The 26,398-nt window shown below is 41.9% G+C and overlaps 1 protein-coding gene across 2 annotated transcripts in view; it reads left to right on the top strand.

Annotated features, from left to right (window-relative positions):
• lman1 (lectin, mannose-binding, 1) overlaps positions 1 to 26,398 on the top strand; it is a 55,294-nt gene that overhangs the window by 13,109 nt on the left and 15,787 nt on the right. For both annotated transcript variants that reach the window (XM_038790606.1, XM_038790607.1), the window contains exons 5-10: positions 333 to 432; positions 6,403 to 6,526; positions 6,685 to 6,743; positions 12,629 to 12,764; positions 14,334 to 14,524; positions 16,968 to 17,038. In XM_038790606.1, coding sequence (XP_038646534.1) covers positions 333 to 432; positions 6,403 to 6,526; positions 6,685 to 6,743; positions 12,629 to 12,764; positions 14,334 to 14,524; positions 16,968 to 17,038 — 681 coding nt within the window. The remainder of the gene's footprint in view (positions 1 to 332; positions 433 to 6,402; positions 6,527 to 6,684; positions 6,744 to 12,628; positions 12,765 to 14,333; positions 14,525 to 16,967; positions 17,039 to 26,398) is intronic.

Below are 26,398 nucleotides of genomic sequence, written 5' to 3'. Positions count from 1 at the left end.
AAATTGCCCAGTGATTAATTATGATGAGCAATTTAGGTTCTAATGTACAAACTGATTTATATTATCAGTAGGTGGGAGGGGGCAAAATTCTTGTATTTTATATAGCATTATAATGTAGATGTATTTTTGGTCTAATACTCGGCCAGTGAAATTGGATAGTGCAAAATAGCAAAAATCCGAACGCTGAATCTTGAATACTTTTAAACCAAAATTAAGGAAGCGTATGAAATGACATCCCAATTTATTTTTGTTGCTAAGGGGCTTAAATCGGTATACCTTTTCAAAGATTTCACTTGTTTGTGTTTTGATACTGGTATAACTAACTTCTGCAGCGATGGTGCAACACAAGCTTTGGGGTCTTGCCTGAGAGACTTTCGGAACAAGCCTTACCCTGTGAGAGCTAGGATAATCTACTACAGAAAAACACTGACTGTGAGTCTCTTGTATTTTGACGTTTACAAATATTGTGTAGCCTTGATTTCTCCATTTTATCAAAAATCTCCATCTGTTATATGAGGAGTGTATAAGCTGAGTTTAAAATGTGTTTAGAAATTGTTTTTACAATAATATTTAAGATTCAGAAGACTAAATCTAATGGCTTGTGGAACAAATATTACAAAGCTTATTAGATCTATTCTGCTATGTAAGACTATTTCTTTCAACACCATTCATGAAATATGCTTTATATATGTCTTTTTTTCAGTGTGTACTATTTTTTTCACTCGTCTATTTTGCATTTCATCTGTGGCTATTGTGCCACTTGCATATTTTGTCCAAATCATTCTGCACTTTGTGACCTGATTCCTGGAACAAGGTTTTGTCTGTCAGTTTCCTATCCATTTGGAATTTGAGGGACATCACATCCTGTCGCAGTCTTGAGTTTTCACTTCTCAAAGAAACTTGTCAGGCAGGATCTTTCCCAACCACAGTAATGTTGTCTCCTGTATATTGTAAATATTTTTCTCAATTAAATGGATTATCAGGAGTGCATTTATATTGCATAGAAGTAAAATTTACAAGTCTGCTCATGTCTGTATTATTGCCTGATTTTTAAATACAGGTGTAGCCCTTACCCATTGCATGTTCCTTGCCTATCCCAGACAGCTGCCTATATTGGGCAAATGGCCTTTTGACATTAGGTTAATTACATTAATTGACCATATTAAGTACTCCCAATTATTCTGTGCAGTTCAAGCAGCTGTTCTTTCCTCTAAGTTCCTGTTGTCTTTGATGCAACCCCACTACATTCGGTCACAGTAAAGAAATTGGGCCATAACTTCCTGGTTTCCCAGCATCTCACTTGGTGGGAGTACCCCAATGATGTACTGCGGAACCTCTCCAGGAAGGTCCCATGTAAGAGTTTGCCTCACAATTGTCCAAACGGGCTAACTTCCCCTGGACAATTGCGCTGAGCTAGGAACCGTCCAACAAAGCAATTGTTTGATCGCTAACTTCGGATGGTTCTGCCAGTTTTACCCCAACGGTTACTCTGAAAGAGTTGAATGAAAAAAAGCATTTCTAACTCCACAGAAACTATTAACCACCCCGACCAAGAACCCCATCCCCCACCGTCTGGCTCAACTCCGGCCAGCTAGTGCTGTAAAAACAGTGTGTGTTTTCTTGTGCTCCACTTAGTCCATGCCGATACATTCGGTGGAGCACTTTGCTAATCCTGACTCTCCTAGCCGGAGTGAGGACGATTGGGCGAAGCAAGAGCTTTAGAATTTCAACAAGGGTAATGGCAAGTCCCTCCAGAGTGGCAATCCGTTGGTGATTGCCACTCTGAGGAAGTTATGGGCCTCATTTTACTTCTATCTTTTATGTACGGTAGACAGGCTGTTTTGGTCTTATCAATATTTGAAGGAAATAATCATTCGGCATCTTTCTGTTTGTGTTGATTCTTTGTTTGCACCGTAATCCGCATGTTTCTATTTATATTGAATTTTCCTTCTGCTGTTTTTAGTGCCTCAGGTTCTATTTCCAGGTCATATTTGCTCTCCGGTCATTTAATTTTTTCCTGCATTTTCTTGTTAATGTCCCTGGAGTCCATTGTTTTCAGTCACCAGCCCCCACTCCAAACTCCATTCTCTAGCTACCGACTTCATCCTGCTCCCTGGTAACAGTCCTAGATTAAGCCAGTCTGTTCCATACCTTGAGGTACATTGGATCCTGAGATGTGCTTATGACCTCCTACATACCATTACTAAGACTGCCAGACATTGGCCCTGTCTCTGCTCGTATGCTGCCAAAATCCTCATTCATGCCTTCGTTATCTCAGTTTTTAGTTTAAAGCCCTGTCCGCAACCTTAGTTGTATGATTCTCCAGGACACTAATCCCAACCTGTTTAACATGGATCTCATCGCAACAGCTCCCTGTTTTCCTCAGTACTGGTGTCGCTGCCCAATAAATTGAAACCCCTTCCACACCACAATTTGAGCTATACGCTTACTTCTAAAATTTGCTTGAATCTATGTTGGTTCACGCATGGCTCAGTTAACAATCTTCAGATTAGATTACATTTTTTTTCAAGGTTCTACATTTTATTTTGGATCCTGACTCCTTAAACTGGCTCTCTTACAGCAGAATATCATTCCTAGTTCTACTTCATTTCGTTGGTTCCTACTTTCCTACTTTGACCATGGCATCTGGATTCTCCCTGCGCCATCGCCAAGTTCTTCGACAGCAAGGAGATGGCCTTAATTCTGGCACCAGACAGGCAATATAACTATTGGAATGCAGCTGCAGAGTACAATGTATATGTTCTGTAGCTCTACCACATTCCTTTTACACTCCCCCACACATGGCATGGTTGGCATCTTGGTCAGTTTGCTCATTCACCCTACTATCCTTGTTCTCATGCACCAAAGTATCAGGTAACTTGAACATGTTGGCCGTCTATGGCTCCTCCAATACTGGAACCCCATGCCTCCCTGACTCTCGGTCACTCCTTGCTGTCCTTGACCATTGACAGCTTGAGTCTACTTAACTAAAGGGGTGTACTGGGGACAGCGCAGCGGTTAGTACTGCTGTCTCACGGTTCCGAGGACCCGGGGGCGATCCTGGCCACAAGTCGCTGTCGTTTGGAGTTTGCACGTTCTCCCCGTGTCTGCATGGGGTCCCCCCCCCCCCCCCCCCCCCCCCCCCCCTCAAATTTAGCAAAGGTGGACGAAGGGATTGATTAAGATGGGGAAAGTACAGTACGAAAGGAAGCTTGCAGGGAACATAAAGACTGACACTAAGAGTTTCTATAGATATGTGAAGAGAAAGAGATTGGTAAAGTGAAATGTAGACCACCTACAGACACAAACAGGAGAATGCATAATAAGGGACAAAGAAATGGCTGAGCAATTGAATACATACTTTGGTTCTGTCTTCACAAATGAGGCACAAATGTTGGAGAATGAAAGGTTTAGTGAGAGGAAAGACCTGAGGGAGATCAACATTCGGAGAGAAATGATGCTGGGAAAACTGATGGGATTGAAGGCGGATAAATCCCAGGGCCTGAGAATCTGCATCTGCATGCTTAAGGTTGCAGCTCTGGAAATAGTGGATGCATTGGTAGTCATCTTCCAGCATTCTATAGACTCTGGAACTGTCCCTGCAGATTGGAGGGTAGCTCATGTCACTCCGACATTCAAAAAGGGAGGTAGTGAGAAAGCAGGGAATTATAGACCAGTAAGCCTAACATCGGTAGTGGGGAAAATGCTTGAATCCATTATCAAGGACTTTATAGCGGAACATTTAGAAAGCAGTGACAGGATTAGTCCGCGTCAGCATGGATTTATGAAGGGAAAATCATGCTTGACAAATCTGTTGGAATTCTTTGAAGAGGTGACCAGTACAGTCGACAAGGGGAAGCCAGTCGCTGTCGTATATTTGGGCTTTCGTAAGGCGTTTGACAAAGACCTGCATAAGAGATTATTGTGCAAAATTAAAGGGAAATGTATTGAGGTGAATAGAAAACTGGTTGGCAGAGAGGAAACAAGAGTAGGGATTAATGGTCCTTTTCAAATTGGCAGGCAGTAACCAGTGGGGTACCACAGGAAACAGTGCTGGGACCCCAGCAATTCACAATATATATTAATGATTTGGATGAGGCAACAAAATGTAACATCTCAAAGTTTGCAGATGATGCCAAGTTAGGTGGGAGGGTGAGTTGTGACGAGGATGCAGGGATCCTACAGCTTGATCTGGACAGGTTGGGCGAGTGGGCAAATCAATGGCAGATGCAGTATAATTTGGATAAATGTGAGGTTATTCACTTTGGAAGCAAAAGCAGGAAGGCAGATTACTACCTGAATGGTTGTAATTCGGGAGAGGGGAGTGTACAGCGGGACCTGGGATCCTTGTGCACCATTCGCTGAAGGTAAGCATGCAGATGCAGCAGGTAGTAAAGATGGCTAATGGTATGTTTGCCTTCATTGCAAGAGGTTTCGCGTGTAGAAGCAGGGATGTGTTGCTGCAATTGTACAGGGCCTTGGTGAGGCCACACCTGGAGTATTGTGTGCAGTTTTGGTCTCCTTTTGAGAAAGGATGTTGTTGCTCTCGAGGGAGTGCAGCGAAGGTTTACCAGACTGATCCCAGGGATGGCGGGACTGTCGTATGAGAGATTGACTAGATTGTTCTCGCTGGACTTCAGAAGAATGAGGGGGGATCTGATAGAAACTTATAAAATTCTCAAAGGACTAGACAGGGTAGATGCAGGGATGATGTTATTAATGATGGGTGTGTCCAGAACCAAGGGTAACAGTCTGAGGATTCTGGGTAAACCATTTCAGACAGGTATAAGGAGACATTTCTTCACACAAAAGAGTGGTGAGTCTGTGGAATTCATTACCACAGGAATTAGTTGATGCAAAAACTTTGAATATATTCAAGAGGCGGCTAGATATAGCACTTGGGGAGAATGGGATCAAAGGCTATGGGGAGAATGCAGGATTAGGCTATTGTGTTGGATGATCAGCCATGATCGTGGTGAATGGTGGAGCAGGCTTGAAGGGCCAAAATACCTCCTGCTCCTACCTTCTATGTATCCATGTGAGTGAATTGGTCACGCTAAATTGCCCCTTAATTGGTGAAAAAAAAGAATTGGATACTCAAAAAAAAAATAAAAATTATTATTATACTAAGTTGGTGTACCTGCCTTCCAGAAATGTTCATGAAACTCTTTTCACTCTTCCTGATGTCCGACACGTCTGCAGCTCAGACTCTAGCTTAGCAACTCTGAACTGGTTCCTCCAGCTGCTGATACAGGATTGCAGTGCATTCCACAAACTCCCACATGTCACTGCATACCACCTGACCTGCCATGTCTATCCAACTTTATTTATTTGCTCTGTCCTAAATCTTTAACTAGTTAGCTGAATAAATAGAAAGTTAGTGTCCGAGGTTGGAAACAATAGTAAAACACTCATCAGCTACTGAAGATGAAACAAAAGAATAAAAACAGCATCTCCTTTTGAAGATCAAGTTCTTCTAACTGTCTGATCAGATTAAACTTCTTCATTCTGTGGTTGATGCCTCCAGGATGTCATGGCTTCTATATCTGGTACATTTTCGGGGCCATGAATGAATATTAGATCAAGGCGAGAATTGCCTGTCTTGGCTTATTTTGCTGAAGACAGCCAAATGCTATATTTACTGACATTTAAACTGGGAAGAAAAGTGCTTAGGCTTGTGTTTGATTCAGTCTCCCATTGGAATTATTTACTTTGTTCTCTCTTCACGGAGCAAGTTGTCCTGAACGATATGTTGACTATAATAAACTATTGGCATTAACTGTGAATTTTAGCATTCAGGATATCTGCCAGAGTACATAATTTTGGAGCTTTTTGCATCTCTCAGCCTTGACTTTTGCCTCAAATGGTAACTAACCACGTATTATCTGGACTAGTGAGAATCCCCACAGTCAAACTGTATTGCGTCAGGCAAGTGTTCAATAAGCCATCAGGACAGCTCCTTTTTAAAATACCAACATTTGAGTAGCATAGTTGCTGATTTGTTTAATTTACTGATTAAATCATTTCTTTTTAACACTAAATAATTGAAAGATAATTTTGCTTCGTTCTGAGGAGCAGTTTCCTCATTGAGTTTTCTGCCTTGTTGCAGAAGTTTTCAATGTGCACCTATATTTACATTTTTATTGTTTTAAGCTGCATTCTAAAGACCTCTCTTAAAATAGGATATAATTCTTTCATTTTTTGTATAGTAAGGACTCTCTTCTCTGTGTTCCACTAACAACCAGAGGATCCTCTTTTAAGTAGTTATTTTAAGTCAGATCTACAGCATTTTTAATCAAAAATAAAAGGAAAAAATAGGCAGCCTGCCTAATCGAAAAGCATTAACCTATTGCACACAGTCATAAGAATTGCACAAATACATGTTCATGCCTTCTGTTGTAGGTTATGCTACATAATGGCTTTACTCCGAATAATGACGATTATGAGCTTTGTGCCAGAGTAGAAAATATGGTTCTGCCATCTGAGGGTTATTTTGGAATCTCTGCAGCAACTGGAGGTCTTGCAGGTGGGGTATTTTATTTTTGGCTAAAACATTAGGTGTGCAAAATTTATTTTGTAGTGTTGTAGAAATGTTTATTTGCAACTGGAAATGGTACGCAGCTTAGTACGAATGTCACAATCAAACATCTAGATGAATGATACATTTATTTATTTCTTGGACAGATGACCACGATGTCTTGTCTTTTCTGACATTCCGACTTTTGGAACCTGGCAAACCGGCGGTAAGATTTTATTAAAAAAACTATTATTATTTGAAAAAGCTGTATGATGAGCCAAAGCAACATACCTGGCAAGTCAGAATTTGTATTAATTGTCAGGTGGTAATAAAATGAGAAAGAATAGGACGGAAAGCTAACACATTTTGGCATATTGCTCATGTGGTTTAATGCAAGTTATGAAAGTAATCCTTTTGCTTGAAACTTGCGTGTATTGGGGTATTAAATAGAGAAATTTTAAACTTTCATTCAGTCTACTAGATGTTGAGCATCATGAATTTCCTGAATGGGCGAGCTAATGTTTTGTTTCATCTACATGACCAGTAAAATAATAAATTGCCCAACCTTTGGAATGGTTGATGAAATCTTGCAACCTTGCACTAATAATGGACTTTAAACCACTAATGCATTTCCTTCATCATCTTCCCTGGTTTCAACACTTGTAATGACTATTTTGAAAAGAGGTGGACTACACCCTTAACTGTTAGCTGGAAACCATTTTATCATGGGAACATGGGATAAAACTAGTCAACTATTCATGCCTGAATTTGGATTTCCCTTTTAATAAAATGTGCTGGAAAATTATTTATAATTAATTATCCAGCACATTTTGGGGTCTCACGGTAGCATGGTGGTTAGCATCAATGCTTCACAGCTCCAGGGTCCCAGGTTCGATTCCCGGCTGGGTCACTGTCTGTGTGGAGTCTGCACGTCCTCCCCGTGTGTGCGTGGGTTTCCTCCGGGTGCTCCGGTTTCCTCCCACAGTCCAAAGATGTGCGGGTTAGGTGGATTGGCCATGCTAAATTGCCCGTAGTGTAAGGTTAATGGGGGGATTGTTGGGTTACGGGTATACGGGTTACGTGGGTTTAAGTAGGGGGATCATTGCTCGGCACAACATCGAGGGCCGAAGGGCCTGTTCTGTGCTGTACTGTTCTATGTTCTATGTTCTATTTCTGAATGTTGTGATTAATGTTTCAACTATCATGCTGGTGCAGGGCATTATATTTTCTAGAATTGACAAAGTATATCTCCTGATCTTATCCTTTTCTTTTCTCACTGAGATGACTTTTACTTGTTTTAGTTTTCCCCATTGATAATGATATACCTCTTCTGTTTATTTTGTTAAATCCATCCTTATCTTTAGTTGGACTGAATGCGGCACTAGTTATTTGGTCTTCTTTCAAACTCCGATCGCTCATGTTATTCCACTAAATTTGATTTGCACTTTGTGGAGTATTAGCTTTCCTTTAGTCACGAGCTCCTAAGCGCACACAGTATTGCAACATGGCTTAGTTGTCATTTTGACTAATCGTTAGTCAGGACTTTCATGTAATGCTATGCAAATCAATGTTCCAGCAATTAGTTAATGCCAACATTTATTGGAAAAGTTGCAGGCCACACCAACAATAGTGATGAATCACCAGCAGATAGTCAATAATTTGATCCCTTCCTCTGCCCCAAGGCTCTTGGCTTTCTGATGGCCTGTTTCTTGAGACTTGGGGATCATTTGTTTGATCCTAATATTGACACTTGAGGGACAACGCTATACACTTGTCTTAGTCTGAAAATCAACCCATTCCTACTTGTGTCCCTTCACCATTATCGATTACACCATACTGTTCTGTTTTAATCCCATGGTTTAATATGATGTTAATTGCCTCAAGTGAGCCATTTGCTTCATGGTCCTCTTACAGCTACATACTTTAAACTGCTGCCCTTTATGTGGTTATCAAGGTTTATATACCTATTTGAGACTAGACTCATAGTAGGCTACCTACCTCTTGCAGTTTTTGTCGACCGGTAAAGTGACCACTTTCTTAAATGTATATTGCTGCTGCTTGTAGCTACTCCGACCTAGAAATATGCTGTCACATTCGTCTTGTACAATCCTCTCTCATTCACGGTACTTCATTTGCAACGGCTCTGTGACAGCCAATATCTAATTACGCCTAGATCAACCCCTTTATGCTGCTGTCCACTTTGCCCTCCAGAAGAACTCCCTGTAGATTTCCAGTTCTGATCAAATGATGAAGTACTGGCATTTTCTTTTTGGATGTAGAGTATTTTTGCTCTTGCAATTTCAAGCACACCTGTGCAGTTTTAAGCATATGTCTTGTATATTCTTTGAAATGTGAATGCTATTAAAGGCTAATTGAAAGCAAGATTTAAAAGATTGTGGATGTTATTGATCAGTCCAGCATTTATTGCCTTGTTAGGCCATTTTGGAGGGCTTTTAAGAGTCATGTACATAGCTGTGGGTCTGGAGGCATATGTAGGCCAGACCTGATAAGGATGGCAGTTTTTCTTTCTGAAAGGATATTAATGAGTTTTTGCAACAATTGATCATAGTTGTTGTGGTCACTATTACTGAGACTAGCTTTATAGTCCGGATTTTTAAAATAAAATTTAAATTCCACCAGCTGCCATAACCCCAGAGCATTGACCTGGGCTACTGGATTATGAGGGCAGTGATATCTGTGCCACTGTCTTGCTTCTATGTCATTGACAGGCTATAAATTAAATTCAAATCAGCTAGTACTGATGCCAACAAGGAAACTGGGTTGTTGGCTTCTACAGCCTGTCCCTTTCCACTTTGAGTAATTAAAATTTTTCAATTGGGGTTGATTCATTTTTCAGGATCCTACTGTATGTCACTTGGAGATATATTGAGTGCAAACTAGAATACACTGAAATTTATTATTTAAAATGACAAATGACTGTAAATATTAAGGTAAAGCAGTCAAATACTGTTAATGGCAGATATCCTTTGTACGATCAGGGATATATTTTCATCAAGACCATCTTGATGGGCAGCACGGTAGCATAGTGGTTAGCATTAATGCTTCACAGCTCCAGGGTCCCAGGTTCAGTTCCCGGCTGGGTCACTGTCTGTGCGGAGTCTGTACGTCCTCCCCGTGTGTGCGTGGGTTTCCTCCGGGTGCTCCGGTTTCCTCCCACAGTCCAAAGATGTGCAGGTTAGGTGGATTGGCCATGCTAAATTGCCCGTAGTGTCCTAAGAAGTAAGGTTAAGGGGGAGTTGTTGGGTTACGGGTATAGGATGGATACGTGAGTTTGAGTAGGGTGATCATTGCTCGGCACAACATCGAGGGCCGAAGGGCCTGTTCTGTGATGTACTGTTCTAAATCTAAATCTTCCCCATTAATGGTCAAAATAGTCCTTGTGATTGTTGCACAGTCCCTGTATCTGCCATTTGGATTCGTGCTCTATGTAGTGCTTGGAGTCATGATGCAGGATCAAGGGGTCGCATGGCCTTCTCCTCCCAATTTGTTGTGTTCTACCCTTATGTGCAATATTAGGATGCCAAGTTGTTTGAAGAAGATGCATACAGTGTGATCATTTAACCAAACTAGTTTGCAATGTCATCCTCCATTGTTTTGTATGGATTTTGACCAGATCAAAGAATACTGGGCGGAATTCTTCGACCTCAATCGCCCGGGGCCGGCGTCAGTTCTGCTCCCGCCGTGTCCCGAATTTTCCGCCCCCCCCCAGATTCGGCGGGGGCGGGAATTGCGGCGCGCCGGTCGGCAGGCGCCCCGCGGTGATTCTCCGGCCCACGATGGGCCGAAGACCCGCGGCTGACAGGCCTTTCCCGCCGGCATGGTTTAAACCACCTCTCTTACCGGCGGGATTGGCGGCGCGAGCGGGCTCTGGGGTCGTAGGGGGGGCGCGGGGCGATCTGACCCCAGGGGGTGCCCCCACGGTGGCCTGGCCCGCGATCTGGCTCCACCATGGCGGAGGCGGAAGAGACCCCCTCCCCAGCGCATGCGCCGGTATGACGTCAGCAGCCGCTGACGCACCAGCGCATGCGCGGACTTACGCCGGCCGGCGAAGTCCTTTTGGCCCAGGCTGGCGTGGCGCCAAAGGCCATTCACGCCAGCCAGCGGAGTGGAAACAACTCCGGCGCGGGCCTAGCACCTTTGTGGCGGCCCGATGCCGGAGTGGTTCACGCCACTCCCAATCCGCCGGGACCCCCCGCCCCGCCGGGTAGGGGAGAATCCCGGCCACTATATCAATTTGAAACAAAACAGAAGATGCTGGAAACACTCAACAAGTCTGACAACCAAATATGCAGGGAGAAACAGAGTTAGCACTTAGGGTCGATTGACCTTCTTTGCTTTTGTACTAATCCTATTTGGTTAGGTAATCTAAACCAACATTGAACAGAGAAACAAGAAGAAGTGAAAGCTGTGCTCCTTCATTACTTTATTTGTGTTGTATAGTTGTAACAGATTTCTGGGGTCTCTATTCTTCTATTATCCACTGATCTATTATCCATGCGTGTAATGTTTCTTATGAAAAATAGACTTCTTAATAGAAAGAGTTATTTGCTCTTCAGTGTGAAGAATGATAGTACTGGGGAGAGTGTTCCACCCCCACAATCCTAACTCCATGCAATTATGAATTGTCTCTTTTCAAAAGTTTAGCATTGCACAAGTTAAATATTACAATGGATTATAAAGAATCAATTTGAAATTTAACTATTGTATGTAGCTTAGAGTACATAGAGGTTGTATTTATTAAGATTGGAAAATAGACATCTTTGCATATTGTTACAGTTGCGATTTAATTATGTTAAGGAATCATCTTGCAGTACTGCAAGTGGAAGCTCGTGCATGGTTAAGAAAAGTTTTTGCTTAATCGTGCTTTTAGTCCAATGTTACAGGAAAAGTTTTAAAAGGTGAAATCTTGTTATTCTTCCAGCTGTTAACTGACTAGAAGTTTTAAATTATCATTTTCCATACGAATTGTAACAATATTCTCAACTGAAATACTGAAGAGTAGAATCAGAAGAACAATGGTTTCTCTAATGCAGTTGTCAACTCCAGAATTGAAACGTGTAATTACAACCATGTGCTACCTGTCTCAAAATTTTGCAAGTTGTTTTGTGCCAAAAACCTTTATGGAAAGATTGTAGGCTCGCTGTCACCAGAATGACCTGACCTTCAATGTTCAAGGCTGCCCAAGTATGCCGGTTCATGCCAATAGACCTGCTGTATTAATGTAGACTCCTACAAATGTCATGTGAAAAAATGTACAATGACTGAACCCAAAAGCATGTTCAGTACAACTAGAAAAATAGTAATTTCTTTAGTGTCTTTCAAATTTGTAGTAACCAGCGACCAAGCATATCAATTCTTTAGTCAGATTTGTGCTAAAGCTTGGATTGAACTATACAACTGGAACATTTGCATTCTGCACATAATTACTGGATTTTCCTAGCTACAAACCTTTGAATATTTTTTCCTATGCTTTGATTTCTATGTGCTATGTAATTTCCAATCATCAGCTGTAAAAATTAAGGTGTTTATTAAGCAGTTCATGTGAAACAGTGCAATGACCATTTTACTGGACTATCGTCCTCAATCCTACTGTTACTGCATTTCCTCATCAATTGTGTTCAAACAGGAGGGAAGTATTTGAAATGATTACATTGTAGCAACTGATTCAGCTGCCACAGCGTCTAATGAATGCCAGCATTTTGACTCTTAAATGTTGAATTCTAAGCAATGGCTAAATTTAATTAGCCATTCGAGAATTGGTATCACATTCTCAATTTAAAGGTTCTCTCCATACCACCGCCTACCAATATTGGTCTTTTTCTGAGACCTGAGTTCCTTTGGTACCAGCAACCTTCAACGAAGTTGACCGCACCCTGTGTGAATCCAGAAAACTTGCCCTATATTTTTCTACCTAGCATTCTTGTACCTTGCTGGTTTTTGCAGGGACTATTATTCCTTCTTGTTGGTGTTATGGAGATGCACTTGGCTTAATAAGGAACTGGGCTAGCTTTATTTTTGAATTAATGTCCTTAAAATTATTGACTTTTTGATTTGGTTTAAATATGAATAACTTTTTGATATCTGGTATAGGAGGAGCCTGCTGATTCAACAATTCCCCAAGAAGAAAAAGAGAAATATCGAGAGGAGTATGAAAATTTCCAACAGGCACTTGATAAAAAGAAAGAAGAGTTTCAAAAAGATCACCCTGATGCACAAGGAGAAGCAGGTTGGGGAAGATTTTTAAACATTTTAAATTTATTTAGTTCCATACATTAAAAACTGTTGGATTTTGTTCCTTTGTGATTGATAGTTGTAGGAAATGTTGACATTTTAATGTTAATTCCCCTCTCCTCCAACGAGGGGTGGGCAAAAATGCTTGGTTTGCATTTTCAGACTAATACGATAGTATGTAGAATTTCCATGAGACAATTCTGTGTCACTTGTATTAATTATAACCTTGTCTGGTCCCCTTTCTTCGTGTACATATCAGATTGAGTTATGATATTACATTCATTCCCTGGATTTGTTCCTTTGCACTGTCACACACTCAGGTTATATTGGTAATGATTGAAGCCAAGTGTAATTTCACGGCACTGATAGCACAATTAATACTTTCATTGTATTAAACACTTGAGGGTTACTTCGTGAAATGAGAATTAACAAGCTCTTTGACAGAAGGCAGCATGAGATCCCTGCCGCATCTGGTCTTTGCCTATGTTCACACCCTTACAGGGATGGTGATCAGAAACTTGGAACATTTTTACATTCCCCTTTAATTCCACTCCAATTTAGCATTATTACAGAGCTTTTAAAAAAAATTTAGAGTACCCAATTTATTTTTTCCAATTAAGGGGAAATTTAGCGTGGCCAATCCACCTACCCTGCACATCTTTGGGTTGTGGGGGCAAAACCAACACAGACACGGGGAGAATGTGCAAACTCCACACGGACAGTGACCCAGAGCCGGGATCGAACCTGGGACCTTGGCACCGTGAGGCAGCAGGGCTAACCCACAGAGCCATAGTGCTGCACTTCACTATTACTGAGCTAGGTAAAATCTACTAACTGGATTGACCAGGGAATTAATTTGAAAGCTACTTTTTTAAAAATAATTTTAGAGTCCAATTTTTTATTTCCAATTAAGGGGCAATTTTAGCATGGCCAATCCCCCTACCCTGCACATCTTTTGGGTTGTGAGGTGAGACCCATGCAGACACGGGTAGAATGTGTAAACTCCACACAGGCTGGGATCGAACCTGGGACCTTGGAGCCGGGAGGCAGAAGTGCTAACCACTGCGCCACCATGCCGCCCATATTTGGAAACTACTTGCTCTATAGGATATAAATTCACTGTCGCAAGAGCAGCTCAACAAAGGAATTTATTAAAGGGAATCCAGCTTTTGCATGGTTGGGTAATTGGCGATCTATTCCTAGTTTGTGAATGTAGAACTTCAATCCAATAGTGAGCAAGGGAATGTTATTGTAGAAATAGTTTAATCTTTGGAAAGGAGTTTATTTTTTAACTTTTGTTTTTCAGTTCTGAGGGCTAATTTTGTTTTCTGGCAGAGCATTCATTAGTAATTTAAGAGCATGCCGTCCATGATTTTCATTAAAAATAATGGTTGGATAATGACTGGCAGTATGTGCACATACTGCCAATGATGTACTCCTGAATAGTGTGGTTCCCCAATTGGGTATGTTTTGTAGTAAGTATAGGTAGTTTTGTAACTGACAAATGCTCAGTAAATTAAAGTGATTGAAATCCAACTTAAGTTCACTTATTATATTTCTGTAGCTGATTTGTTTGAAACAGTGAATGAGCGGGAATTGAGACAAATCTTTGAAGGTCAAAACCGTATCCACCTTGAAATTAAACAGTTGAACAGACAACTCAGCATGATTCTGGATGAGCAAAGGAGGTATGTCTCCCTAGTGACAGAGGAGATGTCAAAGAGGGGGACTAATACTGCACCACAAGCAGGGCAGGTAAGTACTGAAATATATGGCTGAGTTCAAACTAAAAGCAATATGTCGATTTCTTGCCGCAGTAAGGATATTAAGGCTGAGAGGTAAGCTTTCGGCATCGACTCAGTGGGAGCACTCTTGCAAAGATGTTCCTCTATAATTTGTATTATTGCTGAAAGAATACATTTTGTTGAAGCTTTAATCTTGCAAGAATGCCAACATTGGAGGAAACAACTTGTATACTTTGTGAGAAAAGGGTGCTGATTGATGGGTGCATTGCCATGGAGATTACTAAACAAAGTTAGTGATAGCCGTATGCTGGTTCATTCCTCAGAGCAATACACCAGTTAGTCATATTACATAGAATTCACAGTGCAGAAGGAGGCCATTCGGCCCATCGAGTCTGCACCGGCTCCTGGAAAGAGCACCCTACCCAAGGTTAACACCTCTACCCTATCCCCATAACACAGTAACCCCACCCAACAGTAAGGGCAATTTTGGACACTAAGGGCAATTTATCATGGCCAATCCACCTAACCTGCACGTCTTTGGACTGTGGGAGGAAACCGGAGCACCCGGAGGAAACCCACGCACACACTGGGAGGAAGTGCAGACTCCGCACAGACAGTGACCAAGCCGGAATCGAACCTGGGACCCTGGAGCTGTAAAGCGATTGTGCTATCCACAATGCTACCGTGCTGCCCCATATTGCCTGACAATTAACTGTCTGTCACCATTGACTGCATTCTCTGTGGAAAGACCTCTACCAATCAGAGTACACTTGTCAATCAATCTGCAACCACCTCTTGTACAGTATAAATTTACTGTTTCTCTTAACCAATGATATTCTTGTGATTGTCCTGATGAGTGCAAGACGCAGCTTTGACAAAATGTCTCCTTCAGCTATATTCATTCTGTACTACCAAATGACTATTTGTTTTCCTGGTATCGGCTTCAACTCTGATCTTGTGGATAGCAGGTTGGGGAAAATGTATTTTGTGCCCAGATTGACAGATTTGGCTGTGAAGCTAGGACTAGCCTATAAAAATGGCTAGTTTGGAAAATGAGAACATTCCCAGTATAATGGGGCTGTGATACTTTTCTGAAGTTAAGATGAAGGGATGATTTGGTACAAAGTAAAAAAACTTGTTAAAAAATGTCCTATTAGTGCTTATCCTATTGTCTAGATATTCTGCAAAACTGAAATCTTCAACTTGAACTCCCATTACAAAAATGTGCAAATCATGGTCTCTTATTTCTAGTTTTCTCGTAGTTTGGTGTGAGGTTTGAGTTAGGAAATGTTTTTAACATTAATATCAGCTTTTTTCTTTGTTTTTAAATGATGTGCTTCCTTCTCTCTTCTGCTGTCCTGAGTAGCATTAGGTAACAACGTGTTTAAATTCTGTAGACGTTGGGGTGCCAAATGTGGCCCTTGCCCAGCAAATTAGCTAAGCTTCCAACTTGGTTAACTTTATTTCATCAACAAATCATTTCCATTTGCAGACCAGATATCCTTATACTGTAACCGCTTTTGAGTTTTCAGATTTAAACTGATTATCGACTTTTTTTGAGTGGCGTGCATCAGTGCCTATTTAGAGATGTGAGCTTTTCTCAAAACTTTCACCAAAGAGGTGAAATGCCACTTATTCCAATGGTCTAGTTAAGATTTAAGACCTTGGTTAGAGGTGAAAAGTATTTCTTTCAGCTTATGAAAGCATCTGTGAAAAGCAATATTTTGTTTTACAAAAATGATTGAAAACAATTTGAGGAGACCTTTCTTGAAAGGTTGTAAAATAAGCAAAAAGATCCCTGAAAGGTGCTTGTGTTGTATCAGTATAAATATTTGAATGAGATATCATGAGGCTTATAAGCAGTCTGCCAAGCATGTCAATGGTCTATAACATTTGTAGAAAATGTAAAAAGTGTTGGTGCTATTGTGGCACTGTCTAGAATTACCTTTTCCTAAAATATCCACTATTACCTAAAATAAAGTTGATTCTCTTCAAATATCCCTTTACTCTAATATAAGAGTTCAAGACCGTTTTTTTGGGTGATTTGGGGGCGTGGGTAATTGGACTATGATGCAGACATATGATTTAGTGCCCATTCTGAACTGATGCATTTTTTAAAAATTTCCATTGAAGTTTCCTCCATTTATGTTTATAATGGAAACTTGGCACTCTAATTCTTTGCACTGCTGCAGCACTTCCATTGGGTGTGAATGTGTAATTAATGACATTTTGCAAGTAACTTTCGCTTAATATATGCAGATTTACATATTTATAATGGAAAAATGTACCTGTTCAACCACATCTGAACATGAGTTTTAATGACTTAAAACCTCTTTTAGAAATTTATACTAATGGTACATTTTGAGGTGGGAAAACCATTGTTTTGAAAGCTGCTTTACATGTTACATTGCTGCCCTATTAAAGATTACTTCCTGTTTTTTTTTCTGTTTTAGCTCCCTCAAGGAGAGCTTGATAATATTGTGCGATACCAGCAAGAAGTGCTTAGGCATGTTGGTGAATTGAAGTGAGTAACAAATAGTTTCCAATAATATTTTTATATGTCAAACTTGCATATTTGCTATAAGATGTAACCTAAGATAATTGTATTTTAAACATTTTGAATCTTGTGTTCAGAAAATCGTACTTTGTTTGTGGTGAGTAATATAAATGCTTGGTGCTCACCCAATCATTGCTTAATGTCCCCCATGATCAGCATCCTTCAGGTGGGGTAGAAGGTTTTGTCCTTGACCAGAAACTTAGCTGGACCTGTGGCTATAAGAGCAGATCAATGGTTAGATATTCTGGGGTAAGTGACTCACCACCTAACATGGTAAAACCTTTCCACAACCAAAAGCACAGGTCAGAAGTGTGATGGAATATGCTCCACTTGCCTGGATAAATGCAGCTTCAACAATAGTCACGAAGCTTGACAATATCCAGGACAAAGCAGTCCTCTTTGTTTGACTCCCTAACTCACTACTAAATATTCACACCCTCCACCACCAGCACATCATCGTGGCAGTGGGTGCCACCTGCAAGATGCAGTGCAACAATTTGCCATGGCCTCTTTTACAGAACCTCCCAAAATATGACCTCTACTGACTAGAAGCAGAACAAGGGCAGCATAGAAATATCTTTTCCAAGTTTGCTGTAAAGTTGTGCACCATCCTTACTTGCAGTCCCTTCATTGGGTCAAAGTCCTGGAACTCCTTCTCTAATAATAGTACATGAGTTCCTAAAAAAACTCACCGCCATCTTTTTCGTGGACAAATAGGAGTGGACAGCAAATGCTACTCTTGGGGAGTGATACTTTACTTCTCATGGACTAATTGGACAAACATGCCTTCCCAAAAATCATTAGTAGTCTTAAAACATTAAAGATGCCTTTCTTAGCTTGATTTTATTTTATACATTGTGTCTCCTTCCACTGTTGGAAAATGGGGCAGGCAGTGAATAGTTCTATAAAGAATCGAGTGGATCCCTAGTTCAAATTTGACTGCTGATCAGTAAGGAAGTGAGCCACCAACATTACTACTTCTCTTGTGATTTTGTGTAAATATATATTTATTTTTGCAGTTTGGTTCTAATTTCATATTGTAGCTTAGTAGCACAGAGTACTACTTGAAACAAGGGTCATGCTGTCAACACTTTGTCACTTGAAATGAAATGAAAATCGCTTATTGTCACGAGTAGGCTTCAATGAAGTTACTGTGAAAAGCCCCTAGTCGCCACATTCCGGCGCCTGTCCGGGGAGGCTGATACGGGAATCGAACCGTGCTGCTGGCCTGCTTGGTCTGCTTTAAAAGCCAGCGATTTAGCCCAATGAGCTAAATCAGCCCCTTGCACTCATCAGGAAAGAATGTTAAATTTTTAAGGGGACAACAATCTATCCTTCATGAGAAAAAGATGCGGATTGGTTGGCAAGCTGGCTCAGACTTGTTATGGCATTGCCTCGGCATATGTACCAGGGAATTATTATCCCTATCTTTTAATTCAAAAGGCACACTGTCCTTGTTTTGTTTTCTTAGACTCATACACAGGGACTTGTTCTCTATGTGGCTTTTAGCAAGCTAAGTGAGCCACATGGCAAGTTCAACTAATTATCTTAAATTGGTTGTTACTGCAATTCTTGGCACACTCTGGATTGTTCAGCAAGTGCACCGTCATTGAATCATATCGAACGTTAGACATGCACTTTCTTTTGTAAGCATGGGTTGGTTGAGCACATTCTGCACTGTCTCTTGCAAACGGCCAAATACATGTGCTATTTGATATAATCCTCATTGGGATAATCAGATCATTGCTGATTGTATACTGCACATACTCAAATGGACCACCACTTTTGGACACTGAAGTGTCTGGTCTAATGGTAAGGCTTCTTAAACATTTGAGCAGCAGGTGAAACTAGCTGGTTCATACTGCTGCTAAACAGTAGTAATGGCAGTAATATTTTCCACTAACACTATGCTGTAGTCGAGCCAAAAGGTTCTGTGTACCACGCAAATGAATTATGTGGTATATGAATTTCAGTGCAGGTAAACCTCCAGTACGAAGTCCACATGTCCCAACGACACGTCATAAAACTTGAATCTTTTCTGTCTAATATCTCCTATGTGTGGCTCAGTGTTAAAACTTGCTTAATGCTGCGGTGAAGTGCCTCTATAATGAAAGAATAAATTTTGCTACGTTAAAGGTACGCGATAAATGTTGTTCTTGTTTTCTATAAGTAAAGCACAAGTCCCTGTTACTTTGCAACAGCATAACTTCTGACCCATTGTGAAAAATGCTTTGGGAGATATGCTTTGGGAGATTTGTTAAAGAATAAAACATGTGTAATGTCTGCTATTTGCATTTTTAAATGTGACACGCACTAATATTGGAAAAAGCTGAAACTGATGTGTAATCACAAATTGAAATTCTGTACTCTATACAAAATTAGGTCATTTAGATCGCCAAAAAGATTAAATGGAATCCAAGGTACAGAAAGTTCAGGATATTTTTGTAGCTTTCTCACGGTCACAAGGTGGTCAGATGTTGTTGTACTCCAGAATAGCTCTACTAAATTAAATTTTTATCTGTTAATCATACTGTAGAACCTTTTGGTCGAGGAGATTATCTGGATAAATTCTTAATGATCTGGGATACATCTCGCCTCGCAGGTGGCTTCACTTTTTTTCTGAAGGGACTAGTGTCAATGTTTCAAAACATTAGGCTGAGTTAATCCTTTAAAAAAAAAACTGCTACAAAGCTGTGTTGTATCTTGAAACGTTTTCATCTTTTTCATCTGTTTGTGTATTTGCCCATTTAGACCAGTTCCAACAGTTTCTTCTGTAGGTCCACAACGACTCTGAAAATATTTAGTCGCTTAAAATTTCTCTAATTTCTTGTATCTTTTTAAATCATCCTGTTGCGGGAAAGGCCAACACTTCTTGTAATGGGTGACTTAACATGGCCTTGTTAAGTGTCAGTCAAATTGCACTTTGAACTGGAGTTCAAACTGGCCAGATTGAATAAGGGGTTAAATAAGGTTTCCTTCCCCGAGGAACTTTGTAAACCAATTGTTTTTCACAACTTCATGGTCACCTTTGGCGCGATTCTCCGATGCCGCGCGGCATCGGGAAAGCCGTTGTGAACTCGGCTGAGTTTCATGGCGACGTCGGAGGCCGCTCCTCGCCCCCTATTCTCTCCCCCCGCCCCTCCCGGGGGGTGGGGGGGGGGGTTAGGAGCAGCATTTTGAGAAACTCTGCCGCAGGGCCTTGACGCTTGTGTCAAAGCGGCGCGCCGAAAATAACGCAACAGCGGCGCCTAAGTGATGTCAGCCGCGCGTGCGCAGGTTGGCCGGCTCCAACCCGCGCATGCGTGGTTGCCGTCTTCCCCTCCGCTGCCCCGCAAGACGTGGTGGCTTGATCTTGCGGGGGGCGGAGGAGAAAGAGTGCGTCTCTTGGAGACGCCGGCCCGACGATCGGTAGGCACCGATCGCGGGCCAGTCCCCTCCCAAGCACGGCCGTGGTGCTCAATCCCCTCTCCGCCCCCCCCCCCCCCACAGGCCCCAAACTTACCTTTCGCGCTATGTTCACGCCAGCAGCGACCAGGTGTGGTTACCGCCGGCGTAAACAGGTTGGGAACGTCAGGCCGCTCAGCCCATCCGGGCCGGAGAATCAGCGACACACCATTTTGAGGGGGGGGGGTTGGGAGAATCGCGGGGGGTGCCAGGGCGGCGTGTCGTGATTCGCCCAGCTCTCCCACGATTCTCCCACCCGGCATGGGGAGCGGAGAATCGCGCCCCTTTTCTTTACTAGGTTTTAATTTTGATTTTTTTTTAAAGCAAATTCTATTTCGTAAAGCACAGTTTTGGAAATTGAACATTATCAATCTTGAGACACAATCCTTGCTGTTGTATCAAATGAGCAAATGCATGTTTTTATTTTTAAACAGTTTGCTATAATCGAGCTAGTCAAATTAAGATGCCACGTCGCTATTTAATTTGCAAAGTTTAAAGGCGAACCCCTATCACCATTTGCTCAGACCTGAAGTTATTAGGGGATCACTTGGTTTAAAAATTCATCTTTGTACAACTGTTTCACTATCCTTCATGAGGCCCAGACACTAATGTTTAAATTGAGAGAATTAAACAACTGTTAAGGAAAACTTTAGGATTAATGTTTGGAAGATATTCACAACTTCATGGTCACCTTTGGCGCGATTCTCCGATGCCGCGCGGCATCGGGAAAGCCGTTGTGAACTCGGCTGAGTTTCATGTTTTTATTGATTTTTCTCATTTTCATGTTACACATTTCAGTTTGTACATTAAATTAAAAGTGTCAAAATCGTATATTGTGTCAAACAAAAGCAACCAAGGAGAAATAAAATTACAAAAGAGATAGATCAAAAGAATGAGAAATACATAACACAAACAAACAAAGATCACTATAAATATTTACTTCTAGATGTATTTCCCAACCTGCCCCCGGCTGCAGACCTCATTTGGGCGATCTGCCTCAGTTGCACAGCCCAGCGATGGCCCAAGCTTGTATTACCCCACGTATTGCTGCTCCCCCTGTCTTTCCGCTTTCTCTTGGGCTTGACCCCTGCGGCTATGCCCCTTGTGACCCGCGTCATTTTTATGAGCTTTTGTCCCCCTTACCTTTACAATCTGTGGCTTGTCTGTGCTGCCTACCACCACCACCCTACTAGTCGCTGGCTATCACCAGATCTTGGAACAAGTTGGTGGACGGCTTCCACGCCCTGTGAAAGCGTTCTTTCAACCCGTGGATGACTAATTTTATCTTCTCCGGTTGGTGGAACTCCCACAGGTCGGACAGCCTGTCTGCAGCTTTTGGTGGTGTTTCTGATGCAGGATTCTTCAGTGGGAATTTAGGGAGGCTAAGGCGTCACCCCCCCCCCCCCCCCCCCCCCCCCCCCCAAATTAAGTTGTTCTGGCTGATTCGAAACCCCGAAGACCACCCTTGCCCTCATGCCTTGGACATTGCCTCAAAGAATGTCATCCAGAACCAAACAAGTCTGGGGCAGGTTCAGAACATGTGGGTGTGGTTGGCCAGGCCTCCCTGGCACTATTTTCACTTCTCCTCTTCCTCTGAGAAGGATCTGCTCATTCGGGTTCTGGTTAGGTGAGCTCTGTGCACCATATTTAGCAGTATTAGGCTCAGTCCTGGGCAACTGGAAATGGCATTCACCCTGTGCAGTGCTTCGATCCAGAGTGCCGTTGTCGTCACTCCCCCCCCCCCCCCCCCCCCACACACACACACACGCGCACACATGTCTGTGCCCAGTTTTTACTTTCATTTTTCCCTTGTCTTGTCCATGGGGGAGTGTACCTCTTCCAACAGCTGTCAATATAGGTCCCCAAAGTTCCCCTTCCCTACATTGTCCGCATCCAACAGCTCCTCAACTAGTGAGTGTCCTGGTGTCTGGGGTTATGTCGTAGTTTCCCTGCGGAGTGAGGTTCTTGACTTGTATAAACCTCACTTTGTTCCCTTTATGTAGTTGGAACCTCTCTGTCAGCTCTTCTACGCCCCCCCCCCCCCCCCCCCTTTAATGTGGCCACTCCGTTGTAAAACTGAAATTTGGGAGGGCCAGTCACAAATACACTCACAAATACCATGATTAATATGTCTACTGTGTTGGAAAGGCCTTGGGGATGTAGATCAGGAGGGATATGGGCAGGAAGAGCGGCACATTCATTTTAACCTCTGCACTCTCCCTGTCATCAAGAGTGGGAGTGTGTGCCATCTGTGCAGGTCCTTTTTTACTTCCTCCACCAGACTCATCAGGTTCCATTTTGGATCCGTTTCCAGTCGTGGGCTATTTGGAACCCCTGGTAGCAGAATTTGCTTGAACGGTAGTCCCTCCAGCTCTGTCCCTCTCCCTTGTGGGATCACCGGGAGGACTTCAGTCTTGTTCAGGTTGAGTTTGCATCACAAAAAGACTTCATGGTCCCTTCCATGCTGACTTCAGGGTCCGAGATGTAGAGGAGCAGGTCATCCGCATAAAGTGAGACTATATGATCTCTGTTCTTAAACCAAGGAGATCAATAATAGTAAAATTTAAGTTGGCAGATTGAAAGTGAAAACCAAAGAATCAATTTGAAGCAATGCAGAATAGTTGAGCTCGATGGCTTTTATCAGCTGTAACTTATGATCTTAAAGTGAACATCCTTAGGTGCAATAATGTCTAAATTACAATGCGTATATGTAAATGCACAAAGCATGGTAAATATGGTAGAGCAGCAGGTGCAAATAGCCACATGGGAATATGATGTTGTGATAATGGAGACCTGCCAACAAATGCTTTTTAGAAATCCATACAGCTCACGGAAATTACATTACCCTCAAATCACAAGACTGGGCACTAAATAATCTGAGATACAAAGGTGTTCTGGATTGGATTGGCTTATTGTAACGTGTACCGAGGAACAGTGAAAAGTATTTTTCTGCTAGCAGTTCAACAGATCTTTAAGTACATGAAAATAAAAGAAAATACATAATCGGGAAACACAAGGTACACAATGTAACTACGTAAACACCAGCATCGGATTAAGCACACAGGGGTGTAGTGTTAATGAGGTCAATCCATAAGAGGGACGTTTAGGAGTCTGGTAACAGCGGGGAAGAAGCTGTTTTTGAGTCTGTTCATGCGTGTTCTCAGACTTTTGTATTTCCTGCCCGATGGAAGAAGTTGGAAGAGTGAGTAAGCCGGATGGGAGGGGTCTTTAATTATGCTGCCAGCTTTCCCCAGGCAGTGGGAGGTATAGATGGAGTCAATGGATGGGAGGCGGGTTCATGTGATGGACTGGGCTGTGTTCACGACTCTCTGAAGTTTCTTGTGGTCTTGGGGTGAGCAGTTGCCATACCAGGCTGTGATGCAGCCCGATAGGATGCTTTCTATGGTGCATCTGTGAAAGTTGGTAAGGAAGACTGGGAAAGAAAGAGGAGAGGTGGCCATATTGATTAAAGGGGATATTAGTGCTAAAGTGAGGGGGGTTTGTCATGGACTGGAAAAAGACAATCTATTTGGTTCGACTTAAATAATAGTCACCATTACACCTGAAGATTAATTAGGTTGGTAATAAAAGAGTGTGAACCTAGCTGATATAAAAAGTTCAGAGATGTGAAAAAGAATCTGAGAAAGAACTTGAAACGAACCTGAGATGACTTCCAATCCTTTTAACAGGCATACAACTATTAGAAGGATAGTAAGAGCAAGGGTGGGGCCAACTAGGAACCAAAAGGCTCATGGAGGCAGAAGGCATGACTGACGTATTAAATGAATACTTTGCACCATAGTCTTCCTTGATCAGGACAGATGCAAAGTCATAGCCTTGCCAACAAATGCTTTTTAGAAATCCATACAGACCACAGAAATTACATTACCCTCATCAATTGTCGTCTTTATCTCAGAAAAAGTTTTTTGGCTTTAGCAAATCCATGCTGGCTTTCCTAAATTAATCCATATTTGTCGAAGTGAATTAATTTGTTTTGGATTATCATTTGCAAAAGCTTTATAAGTTTAAACTGATCGGCCTATTGTTGTTCGGTTTATCCTTGCAGCCCTTTTTTGAACAAAGGTGTTACATGGGCAGCGCAGTAACAGTGGTTAGCACAGTTGATTCACAGCTCCAGGGTCCTAGGTTCGATTCCCAACAGGGACTCTGTGCGGAGTTTGTATGTTCTCCCCGTGTCTGCATGGAAAACCAGTGTCAGTTGAAACATTGGATGGGCTAACAGTTCATAAAGAGAGATATTGCAAAGGCAATCTGTAATAAATTGATAAGTTACCAGCACACAGTGGGATGTATTGGAGGATAGTGAGGGAAGTAAGGGTAGAAATTGTGCACGTACTGGTCATAATTTTCCAGCTCTCCTTGGACACGGGGCCAAAAGATAGGAGGATTGCAAATCATATCATAGAATTTACAGTGCAGAAGGAGGCCACCTGGTCCCTACAAAGAGCACCCCACTGAAGCCCATGTATCCACCCCATCCCAGCAACCCCCACTTAACATTTTTTGGACACTAAGGGCAATTTAGCATGGCCAATCCACCTAACCTGCACATCATTGGACTGTGGGAGGAAACCCTGCACCAGGAGGAAATCCACACAGGCACGGGAAGAACATGCAAACTCAACACACAGTGTCCCTGCCGGGAATCTAACCTGGGAACCTGGAGCTGTGAAGCAACTGTGCTGACCACTATGCTACCGTGCTGCCCATGTAACACCTTTGTTCAAAAAAAAGGCTGCAAGGATAAACCCAACAACTATAGGCCGATCAGTTTAAACTTATAAAGCTTTTGCAAACGATAATCCAAAACAAATTAATTCACTTGGACAAATGTGGATTAATTTAGGAAAGCCAGCATGGATTTGCTAAAGCCAAAAAACTTTCTGAGATAAAGAGAACAATTGATGAGGGTAATGTAATTTCCGTGGTCTGTACGGATTTCTAAAAAGCATTTGTTGGCAAGGCTAGGTTGCACTCAAGTTAAAACCTATGGAATAAAATAGATAATGACAGCATAGATACAAAGTTGGCTAAGTGAAGCCTAAATGGTGAATGGTTAATTTTTCGGGTCTCCAGTACTGTAGTGTTCCTCCAGTTGATGAGGACCACTGCTTTTCATGATCCATATTAATGACCTAGGTGTATGGGGTATAAATTCAAAATGTTACATATTGCACACAACTTGTATTATGAATGATGAAGTTGATAAATTGCAAAAGGATATGTACAGGCTGGTGGAATGGCTGGGCATCTGGGAAATTTAATGCAGGGAACTGTGAAGTGATACATTTTTTGGTTGGAAGAATGAGAGGAGACAATATTTTTAAAGTGCAGTGCTAAAGTTTGTGCAGAAATGGACCCAGGGCATTTATGTGCACAAATCATAGAAGGTGCAGGACAGGTTGAGAAAATGATTAATAAGGCAAACACGATCCTGGGTTTTATAAATAGAGGCATAGAATTCAAAAGCTTATTCAAGTGTGTTTCTTCAGCACAAAGTTCAAATTTTTCTCTGTTCCTACAGACATTAGGGTAAAGTTTGTTTTTTTCCAAAAAGTATTTGCAGAATTTGAAGGCAAATGGGAGCTGTGTACTTGTAAGTTGTTTTTTTTTGGTCATGCTATCCGTGTCCTTTTTATAGTGAATTCCTGAAGGTTGCCCTTAAATTTGATTGGTAAATAGTAAAGTAAAAGGAAACATTTTTGTGCCCTTCAGGAGCTGGCTAGTGGCAGCAGGTTGATTTTGTGCTTTGGGGTGGATTCTGAGGTGCGGAGGCAGGAGATGGGGGGGGGAAGGGAGCGTAAAATAGCATGGATGGATTCCCTCTGGAATGCCGCTCATCCTGACCAATTGTGATTTTTG

The sequence above is a fragment of the Scyliorhinus canicula genome, chromosome 3, assembly GCF_902713615.1.
Source record: "Scyliorhinus canicula chromosome 3, sScyCan1.1, whole genome shotgun sequence".
NCBI classification, from domain to species: Eukaryota; Metazoa; Chordata; class Chondrichthyes; order Carcharhiniformes; family Scyliorhinidae; genus Scyliorhinus; species Scyliorhinus canicula.
This window is presented reverse-complemented; position numbering and strand designations above follow the sequence as displayed.